The sequence below is a fragment of the Elephas maximus genome, chromosome 6 (genome assembly GCF_024166365.1).
Source record: "Elephas maximus indicus isolate mEleMax1 chromosome 6, mEleMax1 primary haplotype, whole genome shotgun sequence".
Taxonomy (NCBI): Eukaryota; Metazoa; Chordata; class Mammalia; order Proboscidea; family Elephantidae; genus Elephas; species Elephas maximus.
The window spans coordinates 133,389,959-133,408,880 of NC_064824.1; the positions used below are offsets into that span (position 1 = coordinate 133,389,959).

The 18,922-nt window shown below is 36.4% G+C and overlaps 2 protein-coding genes across 2 annotated transcripts in view; one reads left to right on the forward strand and one right to left on the reverse strand.

Annotated features, from left to right (window-relative positions):
- The window catches only part of PSMD1 (proteasome 26S subunit, non-ATPase 1), a 112,684-nt gene that overhangs the window by 40,452 nt on the left and 53,310 nt on the right, over window positions 1–18,922 (forward strand). The window lies entirely within an intron of this gene.
- HTR2B (5-hydroxytryptamine receptor 2B) lies at window positions 1,717–17,995 on the reverse strand. The gene is made up of 4 exons (XM_049888437.1): window positions 17,901–17,995; window positions 16,377–17,055; window positions 6,659–6,859; window positions 1,717–2,755 (listed from the first exon to the last, which is right to left on the reverse strand). The coding sequence occupies exons 2-4, from the start codon at window positions 16,705–16,707 to the stop codon at window positions 1,872–1,874; spliced, it is 1,416 nt and encodes a 471-aa protein (XP_049744394.1). The 5' UTR covers window positions 16,708–17,055; window positions 17,901–17,995; the 3' UTR covers window positions 1,717–1,871.

An 18,922-nucleotide genomic window follows, 5' to 3' on the forward strand; every position in this document is an offset into this window, starting at 1 on the left:
ACACGCTTAGAGGCAGTACAGAGCATGTAAGAAGATAGTGCTTCTGATCTAGGTTGTCTGTGGACGGACCTTTGGGAGTGTGATCGCCAGTACTGGTATTTAGGTTCTCTGAAACATTCGTGTATGCCTTTCAATGGATAAACTGTAGAAGTACTGTTAGAGCGATATCTGAAAACTTAACGATTTTATGTACCTTGGCATGAAGAATGTAAATCGTAACACACGCCAAACCCATCATATTAGAGACTAGAACTAAGAGAAGAATGATTTATGTTTTAGGAACATAAATTATATTGCCTCTTCTCCGAGATAATGCTGTTGAAAAAATCTTAGATTAATAGGGAAAGTTCCTAAAGCTTTGATGATTTAGAAATTAAATTTCCAGTTTATACTCTTCCAGGCAGATGACATAGAGCTCGTATCGACGGCACTGGGTGTGGGTTAGGAAAAGGTTACAAATCAGGATCCGTGTCTAGAACCATGTTTTAGGAAAGGTTTCTGCCATTGGGAGAATATATGCCTGGTTCCCTGATGCTAAGATACTCCATAACCAACACATTCCTTGAGGTAATTTTCCTAGACTGGAAGGGAATAGGTTGAGTCATCAGTGTAGGTCAGCCTGAAAAGGAAGAGCTAATGTATGTATGGGCTGTCTTCACTTCAGACCCCCTCAGTCCTAAAGTTGTTTGCCATTTATAAAAGTAGCATAAAAATAAAATATCAAAAGTAAATAGATGAAAGTGCCTACCATTTGTTGAATGCCTACCATGTACTCATAAGAACCCTAAGAAATGTACACGAGGAAACTGAAGTTGTCTTTCCTAAAGTCAAAGAGCTAGCTAGCAAGTGGCACAGGTTGGATTCATCCCCTGACCTAGCTGACTTCCGGGCCCATTTTCTCTCTACTATTCTTTCTTCAGTATTAAAAAAGTAAAAACAGAATTGGGCATAATGCCAGTATATGTATAATGCAAGATGAAAGGGTGAATAAAAAATTCCTGTGTCAGAATTTCAACCAAGCCTTTGGGCAAGCATCTTCAGGAAGGTATAGACAGGAGTCCACAGGACCAAGGCAGCTACAAAAACAGGCAGGCTCGATCTCGGTTTATGAGGTTTCGGTCTCAGGATTGAGGTTCCATGCCTCCAGTGTATACATGCTCGTTAATACCTTTAAGGTATTAAGATACCCAAGAGTAATTTTATTTCTTTTCTCCTCCTCCTCCTCCAGTAGCCCCACCACTGTAGAATAGATGCCTGGTATCAGCTGTTTAACCACCAGTTCTAGTGCTAAGATCTATTTTGTGTGATACCCACTACTGTCTTCCCTACCCCTTCCATCAAGACAACTTCCTGATCAAAAGGAAAATCATGTCTGCATTTAACCAGTCCAAACTGTAAAATGGCAATCTTAACTCACCTCCCAATGTGATCATTGTTTTATGCATTTATTTTTAGTTCTCTGTTCATATCAGTGTTGTTCTGTACCATGTCTTAGGTTTTTAAGGCCTCGAAGAGCAGGCTGCTTGTTTATTTCATTCTTAGCACAGCCTCGTGTTCAGTTAGGAAATTAATAAATTCTTATGATGACTCTTTTTTTTAAAGCTGACATTTATTGATGTATTTTGTTTTATTTGAATACCTTAATGTTTAACCAGAGTGTTAGATTGTTTTCATTTGCAGCTATATAAAATGATTTTTTCATGTAATTTTGCCCAAATAAGGAAAATTGGATAATCTTAATACTTAACTAGTTTAGAGAGATGATTTGATACGTGACACAAGATTCTTTTATGTAACTTTTGATACGTTTACATACGGTTCGTCTTCTTACTGATCATTGTATTATTTAGATGCAAACGGTGCCAGTTCTGCTAAACATAACTGACTTGCTCTTCTGTTTTGTCACCTTCATTTTCGGTGAGAAAAAGTGTATCTAGTAGAATGACTGATGAAGACTGAATGGCTGAACTTCGGAGCCTCACTGGGCTCTGGTACATGACAGGATTAATCCCATTTCTCATTCCGTGTTTTGTGAAAAATTTAGAGTTCTCTGTCATTGGATTCTGGAAGTAGATCTTGCTGGAGCATTTTCTAAGAGCTTTTAATGACTTTGTAGCCTGGTAATTGCAAGTGATGTATCGTCCAAAGGCATCTCGAAATGTCTTGTTGAAGAGGGTATAGACCAAAGGATTTACCCCTGAGGAAACGTAGCCTATCCACACAAATATCTCCAGGAGCTTATTGAGAGTAGACTGGTTGCAAGAATCACATAAAACTAAAGTTACATTTGTAATAAAAAAGGGGCTCCACATAAGCACAAAGAGGGAAAAAACAATCCCTAGAACCTTTGAGGCTCTCTGTTCATTGGAAGTAGTATGCACTGACTTTTTTCCAACTGTGGACATCCTTCGTACGTCATCACTTGAGTTGGGCATAGTTTTGTCCTTGCGAGAACCATCCAGCATTGCCACCTTTTCAGGCGATGAGCAAGGTGTTTCATCTCTTTGGAAAACTGTGGACACGGTCAACCATGTTAGGCGTTGAGGTGGCTTGTTTTTGACCAAGTAAACTTTCTTCTGTAAAGCATGGATGGTGAGAAAGTAGGTGACAATCATGACCGCAAGAGGCATGAAGAAGGCAGCCAGTGAGCCAAAGAGCATGAAGTTGCCGAAGCGGTCCTTTGTCAGCGCACAAGTGATGTTTAGGTTACCCACATCAGCCTCTATACCTTTAATGGGGATTGGAATGGCAATGCCTAAGGAAGAGGTAACAAAATAAGTTGAGTCAGTTTTATGACATATGATTCTTAGTTAGGTCCTTTTAGAGCATATCCTAGTAACTTTATGCTGGTTAGTGCATTGTAATTCCTGGGTTCCCACAGTGTAGAAATCTGTCAAAGTACTCACAATGGAAGACTTAACACATAGCACCTAAGTAAGCAAATCTGCCGTTTTTAAACAACAATGTTGATTAGTGATTTCAGGTTTATAAATAAAGCTTTCCTAAAAAATTTTTTTTTTTTAAAGCTATAGTATGTCGGTGATATAGTAGGAAAGATCTTCATTTATTCTCCATTTCTTCATAATCTATTTTTATGCTTCTTGTTCTTTCCTGAGTCAAGGAAAAGGAATTCAGAAAAGAAACTGCTTTTAATAGCCAATCTAGTTGCCATAAAGAGACATCAGAGTACATTAATGAAATATCTTAATTCTGAATAGATGTCTGTTGACATTATTTTTCAACATCTGTGAATGTCCTTTAATCCTTTCCCTTTGGCTTCTTAGGGAAAGCTAAGGGGTTCATTGTTTTTTTTTTTTTTTTTAATAAATGCTATTTAAAAATTTGAGAGCATGTGAAATTGATTTTCAAGATTTAGAGTTCTAATAGATGAAGAAAAAAATGTACCTCAGGCTGATTTTCTAATACTTTAAATACCATAAACTAGGTATTTAAATATGCTTTTGCTTAGGAAAGTAGCTTATTAGTAAGACAAATAATACAGGAGTTCAGCCTGAATCCTCTCCTTTTGAAACAGTAAATATTTAGAAATAAGTCTGAATTAAGTGATCTTTAGAAACCTCTAGCATGCTTGTCTTGTTTTGTGAATCCAGAAGCACCCTATCGTCTAAAACAAAAAAAAAAAAAAATCGTCTGCGCAGCCTTTTTTGGTAGCTAAAAAGCCCTTCACAAGACTGTTCTCCTCAAGCCCTTTCTAACGGAGGCCACTACTTTTTCTGCAGCACCAGAAAGAGGATTTTGTGTACTTGTTGCTGCACCACCAGGGATCAGCAAACTTAGCTCACCAAATACGCCCACATTCTGTTTTTGTAAATAAAGTTTTATTGGAACACAGCCACACCCATTTGGTAATGTATTGTCTACAACTACTTTTGCGCCACCACAGCAGAGTTGAGTGTTTGTGACAGAAACCATATGTGGCCTGCAAAGCCTGAACTATTTACTATCTTACCCTTTACAGGAATAGTTTGCCAACTCCTGCTCTACACTGTTACTTCCAGGTCATCATTCCACTGTCCACCCCTCTGCCCCTTTTGAAGTGTATTTGATCTACTGTACCACTCGCTTCTCCATCCAGGTCATCTGTCAACCTCCAAGACATTTTCCATCCTCAGGGATTTCAGTACCATACAATAGTCCTCCCCTCTACCTGCTGCATCATTTCCTGTGACTTCATCCCACTGATGACACTTCTTACACCTTAGCCTTATATTTCTTGAACTTCTTAACTCTAATTGTTATCATTTGCACCCCTGAAGTCATCTGTAAGTTCACTTAAAACTATCCTATACCTAAAATGAGGGACTCTGATATTTCCCTTTCTTGCCTTGTTACTTCTTCACTATTTTTAGACTTTTCTTTACCCTTATCTTGACCTCTAGGCCCTTCTTCCTTCTCTGTTTTCAATTTCTGTTAATTCCCCTTTGAGGCTCACATTACCTTCCTGTCCAGCGTGGTGGTCAGTCATTTTAAGTTTTCATTGGATACATTTTATACCCTTAACTTACTATTGCAGGTATTTCAGGGTAACCTTAAATACAGGAGAAGAAAGTGAGCTCTCTTTAGTACTCTATAGGATTTAAGGAATCAGACTAACCTCATCCTCTATTTCTTTTACCAAGTTACTAAATTTTGCTGATGGGTTTTACAGGACAGTACCCAGAAAAACCCAGTGCCGCCAGCAGTGCGACGAAGTAAAAAGAGCCTTGAATTAGAGTTAGATCTCAACCTGGGTGCTGAAAAGCTGTGTGTCCTTGAACCAGCTATTTAAAACCTCTAGATTTCTTTTTTCTCATCTAAAAACGAAGTAGATTTCTAAGATCCCTTTCAAATCTATAAACCTGGAGTCTTTCTGTTATTCTTTATTCTCCTGCATATACTTATCATTTTGTATTAGTGTAATTTGTTAATATATCAGCTTTCCTTGAGTAAAAAGATTTTTTCCCCTTTTTCATCTTTGTCCATCATAAACACTCAATAAAAATTTGATCAACTTACAAATTAATGTTATTCATCCTTAATTGGGGCAGCATTTCTACCAACAGGCTGTTTACCTTACTGGCCTGATCATATTTCATAGTTTGAAATGTTTTAATTTTTCGTAAGGATTCTTTTCTCCTTTTCTCCCCCGTCTCTGCCATAGTCTCCTTACCCTAACACACACACACACACCCCTACTCACCTCACGTCGTCTCTTTTTGCCCTCTTCCTCTTTGCAGTGAGTTTACTAAAAAGATATGGGTGGTTTGACACGAACTGCTTTAGTTTTCCTCCTCTCCACTTCAAAATTGATGATTGTCACCCATCTTCTCCCCCTTCCCTTCCCCTAGACTTTTTTTTTGGACCTTTTCTGCTCTGTTAATCAGACCCTGCCCTCAAAACTGGTCTTTCTCACTGCTTGCAAACCTCTCAGTCCTGAGTAGACTTGCCTTTGACCCTCCTTTCTTCCTAAGCCAGAACAGTAACACTCTATGCCTTTACCTACAAGCTTCTCAGAAGAGGTTTGGTCCTGATATCATTATTTCAGGAGTATAAAGATTCATCTCATTGTCTCACTTTTTGCCTGTGTTCTTCCTGATTAGAGTGAAGGCACGTCTTTTTCTTGCTACATCCTTCCTTTTAGCATTCCAGGTCTCAATTTTTTTTTTTACTAGGAAGAATTGAATCTGTCAGCTACTAATGATCGTAGTAATTGTTGTGAATCTGTTTTTCTGATACTAACTTAGAAGAGATTTAAGTTATCATTACACTGTGCTTCATGCTGAGATACTCAGTCGTAGCATCTATTTTTGAGTGTTGAAGACGGGCACCAGGACGTAAAGCAACTTAGAGGAAATGTGATTTCTTTTTATAAATCATTTCTGAACATCAATTTAACATGTTTTCTTAGCATCTCACTTACTTAAAACTTCTAACTAAACATTTTAAATACTTAAGCAGACACTTCAGTTCACCGTTTTTAGCCTGTACAGTTATTGAAATGTAGGCTTCTGGGGTGAATTCATGATCTTTGATACCTGCCTACAAAATATATAATTTGTTTTTCATTTTTCTGTTTTCCTATTTGTCTTAGATGTAATTTAAGGTCTGTTTTATTTCTTATTACTTTAATGTAATTGCAGAATTCTGATACTAGATAGAGCTTAATGATCTTCTGTTGACAGATATGAAGAGCTACATGTCAATATCGAAGCAGGAAGATGGCTCAGTACAGTCTATGCACATTGTTCTTTTTAAGCTCATGACCTTTTCTACTTTCTCACACTTTTTGCTAACAGTGTGGCTTGGAAACAATATGGTGGATGTAATGATAGAAGAACCTTGTGTTGATCTCTCAGTAGACTACCTTAACCTCAAGTCCCGAGTTTCATGGCCTGCCAGACCTGGTGTTCTCTTAGGCAAGTGGAAACACCAAACGAAAAAAACCAAACCTGTTAGCATCAAGTCGATTCCTACTCATAGTGACCCTATAGGACAGAGTAGAACTGCCTCATAGGGTTTCCAGGGAGTGGCTGGTGAATTTGAACTGCTGACCTTTTGGCTAGCAGCCGAGCTCTTAACCACTGTGCTACCAGGGCTCCAAAAATGGAACCAAGGGCATGTGTATATACCAGCACACACCCTGGCATTCCCCACATACCTGTTGAAATCAACCACACCACTGTGATCTTGATGAATGCTGTAGCTCGTGAGTTATATTGATTGGCCTGGATTGGCTTTTTGATGGCTATGTAACGATCCACTGAGATGGCACAGAGATGCATGATAGATGCGGTAGAAAAGAGAACATCGAGAAATAACCAAGCAGGGCATAGAACGAGTGGGAGAGGCCACGTTGGCTCTGAAAGAAAGAAAAACAAAACAATAACACTTTCTCCTGAAACATGGTAGTCTTCAGTTCCTTTTTATTTTTCAGCCTTTTCATTATTTATCTGAAATTTTATGACAACTTCCTCAAGATGTTTAATTTTGGATAATGGGGACAATAATATTAAATATAATATTTCTGTGGATGGTACTTTTCTAATAGACTTTATTGTGCATGGTAATTGTAACCCTCTTTCTTTCTAAACCAGCAGCAGTTTAGCATAATTTTTAGTGGCATTCAGACTTCTCTTTTTTTGATCATTCCTTTTGTAATCTTTCAAAAATTATACAATATTTCAACTGCAACTTAACCTTGCTATTCAAATAAAATTTATTTTTAAATTCCTATTATGTAGAACTAAAACATTTTACCACAAAGGAGAACAATATAATATGGTAAAAGAGTATTAGGAGTCAGGGAGGCCTGAGTTTTTTGGCTCACTTTTAGCAATAACTAGCAACATGATCTTTGTTGCTGCAGACTCTTATTTGGTGAAATAACTAAGTGGAGTGATTTGAGTTTTCTGTTTGACAGGAGTCGTCCTTAAATCAAGTTTGCAAAAAGAATGGCTTCAGCTTTTCTTGGGGGAAAAAAAAAGAATTGTTACCCCTCCATATTCCATCATTCTCATCAACACTGGAGATGTAATAAGCAACACAGACTTTTAGTTTTAAAAAAATCTCAGAATTAAACATCGTATTTAATTTGTTTAGCAAACTATTTATAGGGTACTTACTACCTCACAGGCTTAACCACTTTAGAAATATTAACCTTTTTTTGTTTTAATCTTAGGCTTGAGTGTGATATTGAATATTTTACATAGTTATCCAACAAATTTACTTACACAGGTGTCTGTGCATACATAGGCGTATGTGCGTTATGTTAGATATACACCCACTGCATACGTGTTTGCAGTTTCAAATCAACTAAAATTCATTTCAGGGTTCCCCCTAGAATATTTCAGTTAGAATCCATTTTACAAAATATATACACATGAAGCTGTAAAAGCAGATTATTTCCATGTAGAACAAATGTTGTGGGTAGATTATTTTAAGTCCCCTTCACCATTTAAGGGGAACCCAAGTGGTGCAGTGGTTAAGAGCTCGGCTGCTAACCAGATGATCGGCGGTTGGAATCCACCAGGCGCTCCTTGGAAGCCCTGCGGGGGCAGTTTTACTCTGTCCAGGTAGGGTCACTATGAGTCGGAATCGACTCAGTGACAACAGAGTTACTGTTTAATTGTGTGTCCACTGACAAAATGTAAACTGTTTTTCTTCTGCTGCTTTTTGCAAGTGTACCTGACCTTGATGTGTATAAAGTGAATGAAATAAAGGAAGGAGGGCGAAGATAACCTATGTGTCTGGATTGCAGAGTACCAAGAGACCTTTCATTTGTGCAGTGTTCAAATTCAGGAACCTGGGGAATAGAGTGGGGTTTGCTTACTGGCAGCATCCCAAGCGCAAAAGGAAGGGAGCACAAATTAGGGAACAATAGACTAGAATATGTTATTTTGAAGGGTTCGGTAAGATTTCAGTGAAAAACACTTCACAAAAAAGGTAGCAAGAAAGCCAGCTTCACTTTTTGGTAACTTCTGTTTCCAGTGTTGCTATGTGGTGTCCTTAATAGGAATATTAAAATATTTCTTCCTTGGGATAAAAGTAAATGAAACCTGAATGAGGTTTTATTTTAAAAGGATAAATGATTGCTTAGTACTTGGTTCTATTCTCAGCAGCTTCTTAAAAAGCAATATAAAAGCATCAGGGTGGAAGGAGTTGTTCATACTTGTAAATAAATTACTGAAAGCAAACCTTTCCTACTTCATTTGTTGAATTGAGGGCGGGGTACTGGTGGAGGTGGTAAATCATTGATTTATTGAACTGGAAAGGACCTTAGAGGTCATACCCCAGATTTTTTCGGATGAGTAAATGCAGGTACAGTTAAGCCTTTGAATATGGAGGGGAATTTATTTACCGAAACCTAGCTTTTAATTGAAAGTGTTCTTTCAAACCAGGTTGCTGGGAGCGCGGTCTTCAGCTCAGCAAGGATTGGCATCACCTGGGTACCTGTTAGGAATGTAGGCTCTTGGGCCTCATCCTAGACCTGCTGAATCAGATAGCATTTTAAAAGATGCCCAGGTGATTTGTACGAGCATTAACATTTGAGAACTACTGATTTGCAAGTATTAAAAGATGCACCTAGGTTTGCTGGTGAAGGATAGATATCTTTAAACTCACCCGGAATGCCTTATGGAAAGAAACTTATGGGAGGCCTTTCAAAATAAAGCATAGCAGAGAAACCTGTGTTTAGAGAGAATCTAATCAATTGGATTTTATCCCTCTCAGCCTTAACATTCAGTTCAGATTTTCTGTCAATTAATGGAAAAGAACCCTGATCAGCCAGAGGCAGCAATGCACTCTGACCAAAATTTAAAGACAAACTAGCAGCATAAGCGGAGTGAAAAGAACCTCATAGAATTTGCGAGGTTTGTTGTGAAAATTACTCGAAGTGGTGCAGCATTTTAAACTGAAGTTCTGGATTTAGAACTGTGATTAGGCAAATAGAAAAATACTCAAATCCAGAGCTAAACCAGAGATGATCGTAATTAAAGATTAAAATGGCAAATAATGTGTTGTATCTCAGGCTTCCTTTCTTTAAATGCATGTCTGTTACCATTTTTTTAAATGGCTTATTATTCAAACTTATCTATTGAGCTGTTCTAATTAATTAGGGTTATATTTTTGAAAATCGCGATCTGGAAAATTCTCACCATTAATCTAGTAGGCATGAGCAGGAAGCCACAATAGAATTCTCGTGTAAAAAAATACATGTCTTTAGGATTAGACTATCTGACCCATATACTCCTAGTTGCAGGCTATTAGGCAAGGCTCTTTACTGCTGATGAAATTGAGCCTCTGAAGTGTTGATAGCCTTACTTTCCAACAGAATGAATTTATTTTATAACTCCAATTTGGGGGCAGAAAGTAGGAATTAAAATTAATGCAAATCAGTAGAATTTTATTAGTTCAGTCAGTGCCTTTTTATTGCTAACAGTAGAAATACGGAGATGTGATACAGAATTTTCTTTAAGACAGAGGGACCATGAGGCTGAGGTTTAGGATTAAAAGAAATGAATCTTTCCATTTAGCCTTTATGATTCTGAATTTCATGAAATACTAGTGAATAGAATGTTCTTATGAAATTAACATAAAAGTACCAGACAACTACGTTAAATTAATAGAAATCTTTTACCTGAAGAAAAAAAAAAAAGACTTGTTTAGTTGCCTATTTGAGGTATCCTAAGAATTTATATGGGGTCGCTATGAGTTGGAATCAACTCGATGGCACTGGGTTTGGTTTTTGGTTTGTGTTTAAGGATTTATAAAAATTAAAAATTTACAGAGATTCTCAGTTAAAAAAAGGACTTTCCTAGTCTAGATACTTTACTTCATTCTGAAACTGTCTTTTCAGTTAGTATTAATTTGATAGGCTCAAGGTCAGAACAGTTTCTAACATTCAGAGTAACTGAATAAATGTTAACTTGATGTGGTAAGATATATTAACTATTCCAAAACTTTATGTATTATTTTTATTGGAGTTTAAAAATTTTATAATTAAAAAAATTACATTTTATAATTACTTTTATTATAATGTATTTAAAAAAACAGCTTATTTCCTTAGCTTGAGACATTACTAAAAATATTAAGTAACAAAGTGTAAGAGTACAGATTTAAATGAAAAGGAAAAAATAGTACACCTCAGAGGCTGTCTAGGGGAAATCAATTATTATCACGTACTTGAACTAAATTATTGCCCTTCTGGGATTCTTAAGTTTGACTCTTCTATAAAAGCTAAGACAGAATGGTGGAAGCATTTAGAATGTATGGTATTTGTTTTCTCACAAAAAGAAAGCATAAAAAATTCTCTGAAAAACAAATCCCATTTTCCACCTCTTTTCCTTATCCCAGATTTAACTCAGAGAGGAATTTAATTTCAGTAATGTTCCAGCAGTGGCATTTCTGTGGGTACCTAACATAATACAGATACTGAATATACAGGAGCAAAACAAGCCTTAGGTAGATCTGGACTTACAGACAGTTCATTATTTAATTAGCTAAATATTAGTAGCACAGATATTTTGCTGTCTAAAATGACTGTATTTGTGCTGTAAATACTACCGTATATAAGGAAAGATAGAATGGTGGTTTCTCTTTATCTCCAGTACAAGGCCCAGCAACATCATAGGTGTGGGCCTGGACCTGACAGCATCCTCAGAAAAGTAGTCTGATAATCATCTCAAGAGTTCACACAAGTCCTGGTTGAAACTCAAGTATTCTCTATCATTTAACATGAAATATAACTTTTAACTGGAAGAAACAGTCAGGTTCTCCTTTGTCCCTAGAGAAAATTCCACGGCCCTCTTATTAGATGGAGTTACTTAAGATACTATAAATATTTGCTCTGTATGCCAAATATCATAGTTTTTGTTGTTATAATTTCCCCTTTGCATTTGGGAAAGGAGAATAATAGAGCTGAGAAGTGGGAATTCTGGAGTCAGTCTTCCTGGATTCAAATTGTGTCTCTGCAACTTATTTAGTAACCCTGGACAAATTACTTATCCCCTCTTCTGTGTGCTTCCAAGATAGGGGTAATAATAATACCTACTTTGTAGGGTTGCTTTGAGGATTAAGTGCAACAATACCTGTGAAATGTTTAGAACAGTATCTGGCATAGAGGAAACAATAAATGTTAGCTCGTATCACTGTTGTTTGACAGAAACTAGCCAACTGGCCCAGCCATTAAGACAGTCCTACTTAGAAACAGTAAACCATATCATCAGTATAAAATAGTGTGTTTGTCTTTCTGCCTGCTGTAGCAAGAGTGCACGTGTCCCATTGAACTTAAAGTGGGACTTGCAAAAGATAAAAGAAATGGGATGAGAACATGTTTAACTCTGTTTAAATTTGAATTAAATTTGTTATGACAGTATGCCTTTTACCACCGTTGAATTAATTTTAACTGTGCTATTTATTATATATAGAGCCCTGTGGGCACAGTGGTTAAGTGACACGGCTGCTAACCAAAAGGTAGGCATTAGAATCCACCAACTGCTCCTGGGAAGCTATGGGGCAGTTCTGCTCTGTCCTGTAGGGTCCCTATGGCTCGGAATCTACTCAATGGCAAGGGTACTTTCTATGTGACAGAGACATAAATAACCTATATATATTGCATTTGTCCAGCTTGGGCCATGCCTGGGTTTTTTGTTTGTTTGTTTGTTTGTTTGTTTGTGTGCATGTGTTTCAATTGGTGCAAAAACTTTTCAACCAGAAGTTTCGTTTCTTGATGAGACTCATTTTATTTGAAACTTGCCTGCCCTTCGGGCAAGATGTTGGTTTGGAAAACCAAGTTCTGTCATTTGTTCAGGAAATAATTTATATTGATATATAAGTCTGGAGGAAAATTATTTCCCTTTTGAGGGTTTAAAGGACAGTATTTTTAAAGCTGTTCCAAGAGGGCTGTGCCTGTAGAGTTTACTGAGGTAAATAATTGATGAAAGTATTAGAGGAACACAAATTCTAACTAGCTCTTATGTCCAAAAAGAATGTAGTTTTCAAACACATTTTTTTAATCTCAGAGATTCTTCTGCTTCTGTCTTTATCTTCCAGAAAAGGGAGACACATAGTTCAGGGCTAAATTATTGTAATGAAGCTTCTGTTTTTGTTTTGTTTTGCTGCTGCTGCTGCTGTTCTTTACTCCTGCATTTGAGTATATGAGCTATCCTGGGGTTAGATACCTAATATGATAGCAATAGTTCAATAATTTAATACTTCATTTAAAAAAATCCTTTTTTAAATTGCTTCTTTTCAAAAATAATGGCTTCCCTCCCTCATTTCAAATTTGGGTAGACAGCAGCATTTCACTGCATAAATGAATAACTGACTTGTTTCTTTTACAGCTGTATATCTTTTTCATCTCTGTTGAGACTAGTATCTAAGCCAAATCATGTGTTTTAGTATATAACCCCTTCACATGCTATAATAATAGCTGCCCTTTGTCACTGCTGGGTCCTCCTTGACAATCTCAAAGATGTCTGCAGTACGAGATTAGCATACCCATTTTACAGACAAGGTGATTGAACTCAAACCTTTATTTTTCTACACACCATTTTTCACTTGTACTACAGATACTGTGTCAACTTACAGATCATGTGTTTCCCCTTTACATTTTTCATCATCGGTTTAATGCAGTGAAGGGAGAAGGAAAGAAAGGAGAGAGAAAAGGAAAAATTTGGACAAGTTTTCAAATTGTGAACACCCTGTCTTTGTGCTACTGACATAGATTCTGTTTTTCTTTGCATTCTATTATTTCTCACCGAGCCTTATGTTGTCAAAGCAAGGGCTGTAAAGGTCAGGTCCAGTGCTAACACATAGAAAGAAGTGGCAGAAAAGTTGATAGAGAACTAATCATTTGAAAGACCGGGCTCTGCCAGAGTCATCATAATCTTTGTGAAATAGAAATTCAGATGATACATGATGAAACCCCGGTGGCGTAGTGGTTAAGCGCTATGGCTGCCTACCAAAAGGTCTGCAGTTCAAGTCCACCAGGCGCTTCTTGGAAACTCTATGGGGCAGTTCTACTCTGCCCTGTAGGGTCGCTATGAGTCGGAATTGACTCCATGGCAGTAGGTTTTTTTTTTTTTTTTTTTGCTTCATGATGAAATACACAAATCAACAGTTGAATAAAATATCCTTCAGTATAAGTGCAAAGGGAACACTGTTTTATTTACTGCTCTTTTTTTTTTTTTCCTTTATGAGTAGAATGAATGAATGAGTAAATAAAGTTTCTGTTCTGTGTTACTTTCATTGTATTTCTGTTAGGTAGCTAAAATCGATCCTGTCGTCGTCGTTGTAGAGTCAATTCAGAGCGGACGCTTTTGTTTGTGTAGACCTCAGCCCTTCTGAAGATAATCCCTGTAATAAGACAAAAATACTGCTCCTGCTTTTCAAAGCTATTAGAAGTTCTTATAGTTTAGAAGGGTCTAGTATTTGTCCATGTATGAAAGGTTATCAAAAAATCTTAGTATTTGAAGTCAAGTCCCTATTTATAATACATGTAGTTTCCAGTTTATGAATGCAGCCATTGAAGCTTTTTAGAGGGTAGCCTGTGTAGTCTCAAGAACTTTCTTATGGAAATACAATAAATGTTTTAAATAGTGAAATAATGTTTTCAATAATGATTAAATTCCTGGATTAGTGTATGTAAAAAAAAAAAAAATTTTTTTTTCAACTAACCCCACAGTAAGCATAACTACAGATAGTAAAAGTGTTTGGGGCTATGAAAGATTTTATTTTGTAAAACATTTAAACAAATAATATACTGTTGAAAAATCATAATTATTTAAGAATAAGTGCTAAAACATTCCATGTGTTTTATATTAAAATATGTTGGATTTTCTGCTTTTGTCACTAAAAGAATGTTTTAGGCACCAAAATTTTAAATACAGACTTAGTTTTCAACAACTGGATACTATTTTCCTATAGAATACTTGGGATTATCCCTTACCTGTTTTTGCGTTTTGTTTGTGAGCCCATTTTAATACCCTGGAACTTGGCCTTTTCAATTTCCTTGACATTGAGCTGATCATTTTAGTACCTGCGTGTAGTAGGTGTGTGATACTCATTGACTCATGGATTTTAAAGTTAAGGTTGACTTCTACAGAACTTGTTGAATCTTACTTATTCAACTTAATATTAATTAAATCGTATGGTAGTAAAAGATGAGCATTTTAAAGTTTTCTGTGCGTCTAGCAGAGCACACTTTAAAGAATGTGATTTTGTACTTTAAGCTGCTACTGTTTTGCGTGGAGATAAGAGCTTGAATTACACCCCGATTTCCAAGGCTGTGATCTTTACAGAAGCAGACTGCCACGTCTTTTTCCTGCGGAGGAACGGCTGGTGGGTTCAAATCGCCAACCTTTCGGGTTAGCAGCCCAGCGTTTAACCACTAAGCCACCAGAGTTCCTTATGATTGTTACCAAATATGCATAAATATTCCTACTTAATCATTTACTTTATTTTTTTTAATTTGATTTAGAATTAAGGTTGTTCTTTAGAGTAAGATTTTTTTCATTATTTCCCATGGCAACAGTATGTAGCATTAGAAAGACAGTGAGTAGACATTCTGATTAAAACGGTAGAACCGTATTCATTATTGCTTGTCCTGCCACGGAATTTTCTTGATTTACTGTAAAGCCCGGGTAAATGTTGATTTAGAATGGGAAATTCAAACCAGTCACCATCTGATTATATTTAGGGGTACAAGTACTTAAGTATAACTTTAAATATTTTTATTCTTACCATATAAAATATAACTCATAAGGAGCCACATCAGCTACAAATAATAATTTTTCTTAAATGATTTAATGAATCGAAAATCAGTTTATGCCAAGCATTGAATAATGTAAATAGCCTCTTAATGCTGGTTCTGAGAGTCTTGGAGCCCTCATAATTCATCAACAGAATTATTTGTGTTTATCCAGATTCTATAACTAGGGGTGATTATGTGTGAATCAGAAACTACTTATGCCTATTTTAATATCATTATCTTTTTATTATACCTAAGATTTCAGTGTCAGACTACATTTTTTATTTCTGTAATAAATCAGGGTTTTGTGTACTTACTTTGTTAACTTAGAGGTCTGAGTCCTCATATGAGAACACACACAAAAACAAACCCGTTGCCGTCGAGTTGATTCTGACTCCTAGCAACCCTGTAGGACAGGGTAGAACTGCCCTGTAGGGTTTTCAAGGAGGGGCTGGTGGATTCAAACTGCTGACCTTTTGATTAGCAGCTGAGCTCTTAACCACAGCGCCACCAGAGCTTCATCAAGAACACAGATGGTCAAATATCATGAAAATTAAACAGATGGGTCATCTCTTGGGATGCTCTGAGCCAGACCATTTCCTTCAGTAACTAAACACAGTTTTTCTTCACATGACACATACGTAAGAATTGTGTTCAAGTCTAAAGTATACAAACTATAAAGAGAGATGACAAGAACTTTATAGAATAATTCCATCTCTAAATGGGCCTACATGATTTTCAAAGACTTCATCATTAATAATTAACACATACCTGTCACATATATGTCCTAGGTACTGTTTTGTCAAGAAAAAAATATATTGATAATGGGGAAAGGTTAAAATACAGATCTGTATTTTGCTATAATTAGTGTCATCTTGGGTGACATTTTTAATGATTTCTTTCACTGGTTTGGGAGAGAGTAAAATTGTTTTCAAGAAATTATTTTTCACTCTTTAAAGCTGATTATCAACCGTAGAAAATGATGATAAATGAGGAACTGTTCACTTACTAGATTTTTAAATAGTCCGTCTTTTATTTCAAGGAAAATAGAGATTAAATGAATGGCTAGTTCTCTAATAGTATATGATAGTCTTCTGGTTTGATGAGAGGAACAAAGTGAAATACTTACCAAACATTATTGTCAAGAGAGCAATCGGCATCACAAGCAATCCAACCAGCAAATCAGCCACCGCCAGGGACATTAGAAAATAATTGGTAGCGTACTGCAGCTTTTTCTCCAGTGAAACAGCCAGAATAACAAGAATGTTTCCACCAATTGTGGGTATTATCACCGCGAGGATCAGAAGGGCGGCCCAGCGCGGTTTAGTTCCCTGTTCCTCACCGGTCTGTTTCATTTCCCCTGGCATTGATTCTCTCTGTAATCCAGACTGGTTAGAAGAGATTAAGTGATCAAATGTGCTCTGCAGAATGTGCTCAGGGATTGTGCTTTGTTCGGACATTCTAAAAGAGAGAGCCACTCGCTGTTTTTCTGTGATTTGATCTGACTCCGAACAATGGCCAGCATGGTCAGTAGCTAGACTAGTTATCTGCTTTTTTCAGGCATTGTACCCATGCCAAACACTGAAAGCCAAAGTTGACTCCTTCCTTAGAAAAAAACTTCAGGCCCTCAAAAATGAGAGCATACATGCATCTATCCATGTCTGTAGGAGGTAGATACTCGGATTTCTGAAGGCTAAGTGAAAGAAACCGATGGCTGTGAAAAACAGGCAGTTTATTAATTTCTTCTTCTTTTTTTTTTTGCTGTAGCAGTAGAGTCGTGCTTGAACTTGAATGCCAGAGATTTTCCCCTAGATATAAAATATGTGGATTATATTAATTCATATCTTTAATTTCAGAAAGCAGTAAAAGCACTTAGATTTACCCTTCCCCTCTGAAAAGGTCTTTTGTGCATTTGTGACAATGCTGCCAATTCCCACAAAAATACTATGTTCCTAATATGCCTCAGTTAATGAAACAGGACATACATTAATGTTTTTCAGTGATTACAATAAAAATGTAGGAGTTTCTTGACCCTTGAATTTATTATTTTTTTTTTAACTTTAGTTTAGAAAATGCACAGGAGAATAGAAAAGTCAAAGCACTAAATAATTCCTTTTTTATGGCAATCCGAATAGAACTTACTGTACACACTGGCCATCCTCCTAGAAACCCTCCAAGCCCATCGAAGTTCTTAAAATAAAAAAAAAAAGATTTACCAGATAGGAGTACTTATTTGTAGTTGGGTTTTATCTGATCAAGTCTATGTTAATACAGATATAGATGATATAAGTAGATATACTATTAGGATCCAAATCATTGTTTTAGTGATTTCATCTTTTAAAGCATGTTTCTGCACCAGGCACTTAGATTTATCACTTTATGCCAAGTTTGATCCATTCCTTTTTTCTGTTGTTTATTTTAAATAGTAACTTAACTTTCCAAGTTCCGCTGAGAAGGAAGAGAAGCTAAAAGGAAGATTAGACCATTTATTCATAACATTTACAAATCTCATATTTAAAGTTTCCCCTTTGGTATTAGTAAATTTTTCGTTTTGGTTTTTAATACTACTGAATAGAAATGAAAGGTTACGATAACAGAGTTCTTGGGGAAAACAAAAAACTATAGGCTAACTCTATATTTGTTAAATACTTACCTCTTACTAGCGTGTTACTTTCCCCGAACATGTCATCCTATCTGTTCTGCAGACCTCTTGCGGCTGTGACTGAGTCCTCCTCCCATTGACTTACTCTGAGCCTCCAGCACTGGTGCTTGAAAGCAAGGAAACAAATGTGTTGTATAGCTGTAAGCATGCCAAGGAGGTTACTTCCTCTTTGATACGTTCATTTTTAAAGAGTAGCAGCTTTCATTATAGTTTGTAAAACCACTAGTTAAGTGTGTTGAAGCAGTTCATGACTGTTATTGAAGTTAAATTTTTAAGCACTCTCTTTGATATTTAGGGGATTGTAATTAAAGCTTTGTCATTTTAGCTTCAGATGGTTTTTGTTGGGGATTAACCCTGGGCTGTTTTTCCCGTTAGAAAAAATAAGATATATCTTAGAGATTCTAGAGCTTGATTCTGCCTTGTGAGCCTTTATAGTGATTTCTAGAGTTCTGATCTCTAGCAATGAAACAAGATTCTTATCCAGCTCTTTTGCCTTTGCTGTGGAACACAATTAATTTGCTCTGTTTACATCCTTATATAGAAGAGCACAGAAAGGCCTGAGCTCTCCATGTAGACGTAAGTTTTAGCAGGAGCTTTTTCATCGCTCTTAAACGGATGGCTTCTGGATTTGGGAGTTTACTGGCAGTTTTTTAAAAAAGATTTCATGATTTCACATTGAGTAAAGTATTGGGTATATAATGAAAATACGTTTCTTCCTTATTTCAGAAAATTGTGTAAAACTCTTAACAGCTGAACTGTTTAACTTCTTTCTCAAGTATAAGACTAGCTTAATATTAGAACTTCAACAGTCTCAAGTTTTCCTTCTTAAAGCATCATTGTAGATTGCTTGCTTTTTTTATTATTTAATTACTTCTACATCAGTGATGGCATTTGTGCCCTGCTCCCCATTTCTTTATTTGTTTCAAATTTATAATCCTTAACTTGTGTTGAAAGTTATTGGAAAATATTTGGTTCCATTATTCTGAGCAGGTAAACCTTTGTTTTATACTTCA

Coding starts and splice junctions, on each gene's coding strand:
- HTR2B (XM_049888437.1), bottom strand. CDS start 16,707: ATGTCCGAACAAAGCACAATCCCTGAGCACATTCTGCAGAGCACATTT. Junction 6,860..16,376: donor TCTCTTGACAATAATGTTTG/GTAAGTATTTCA, acceptor TCTTTCTTTCAG/AGCCAACGTGGCCTCTCCCA. Junction 2,756..6,658: donor GGTGTGGTTGATTTCAACAG/GTATGTGGGGAA, acceptor CCTCTTCCTTAG/GCATTGCCATTCCAATCCCC.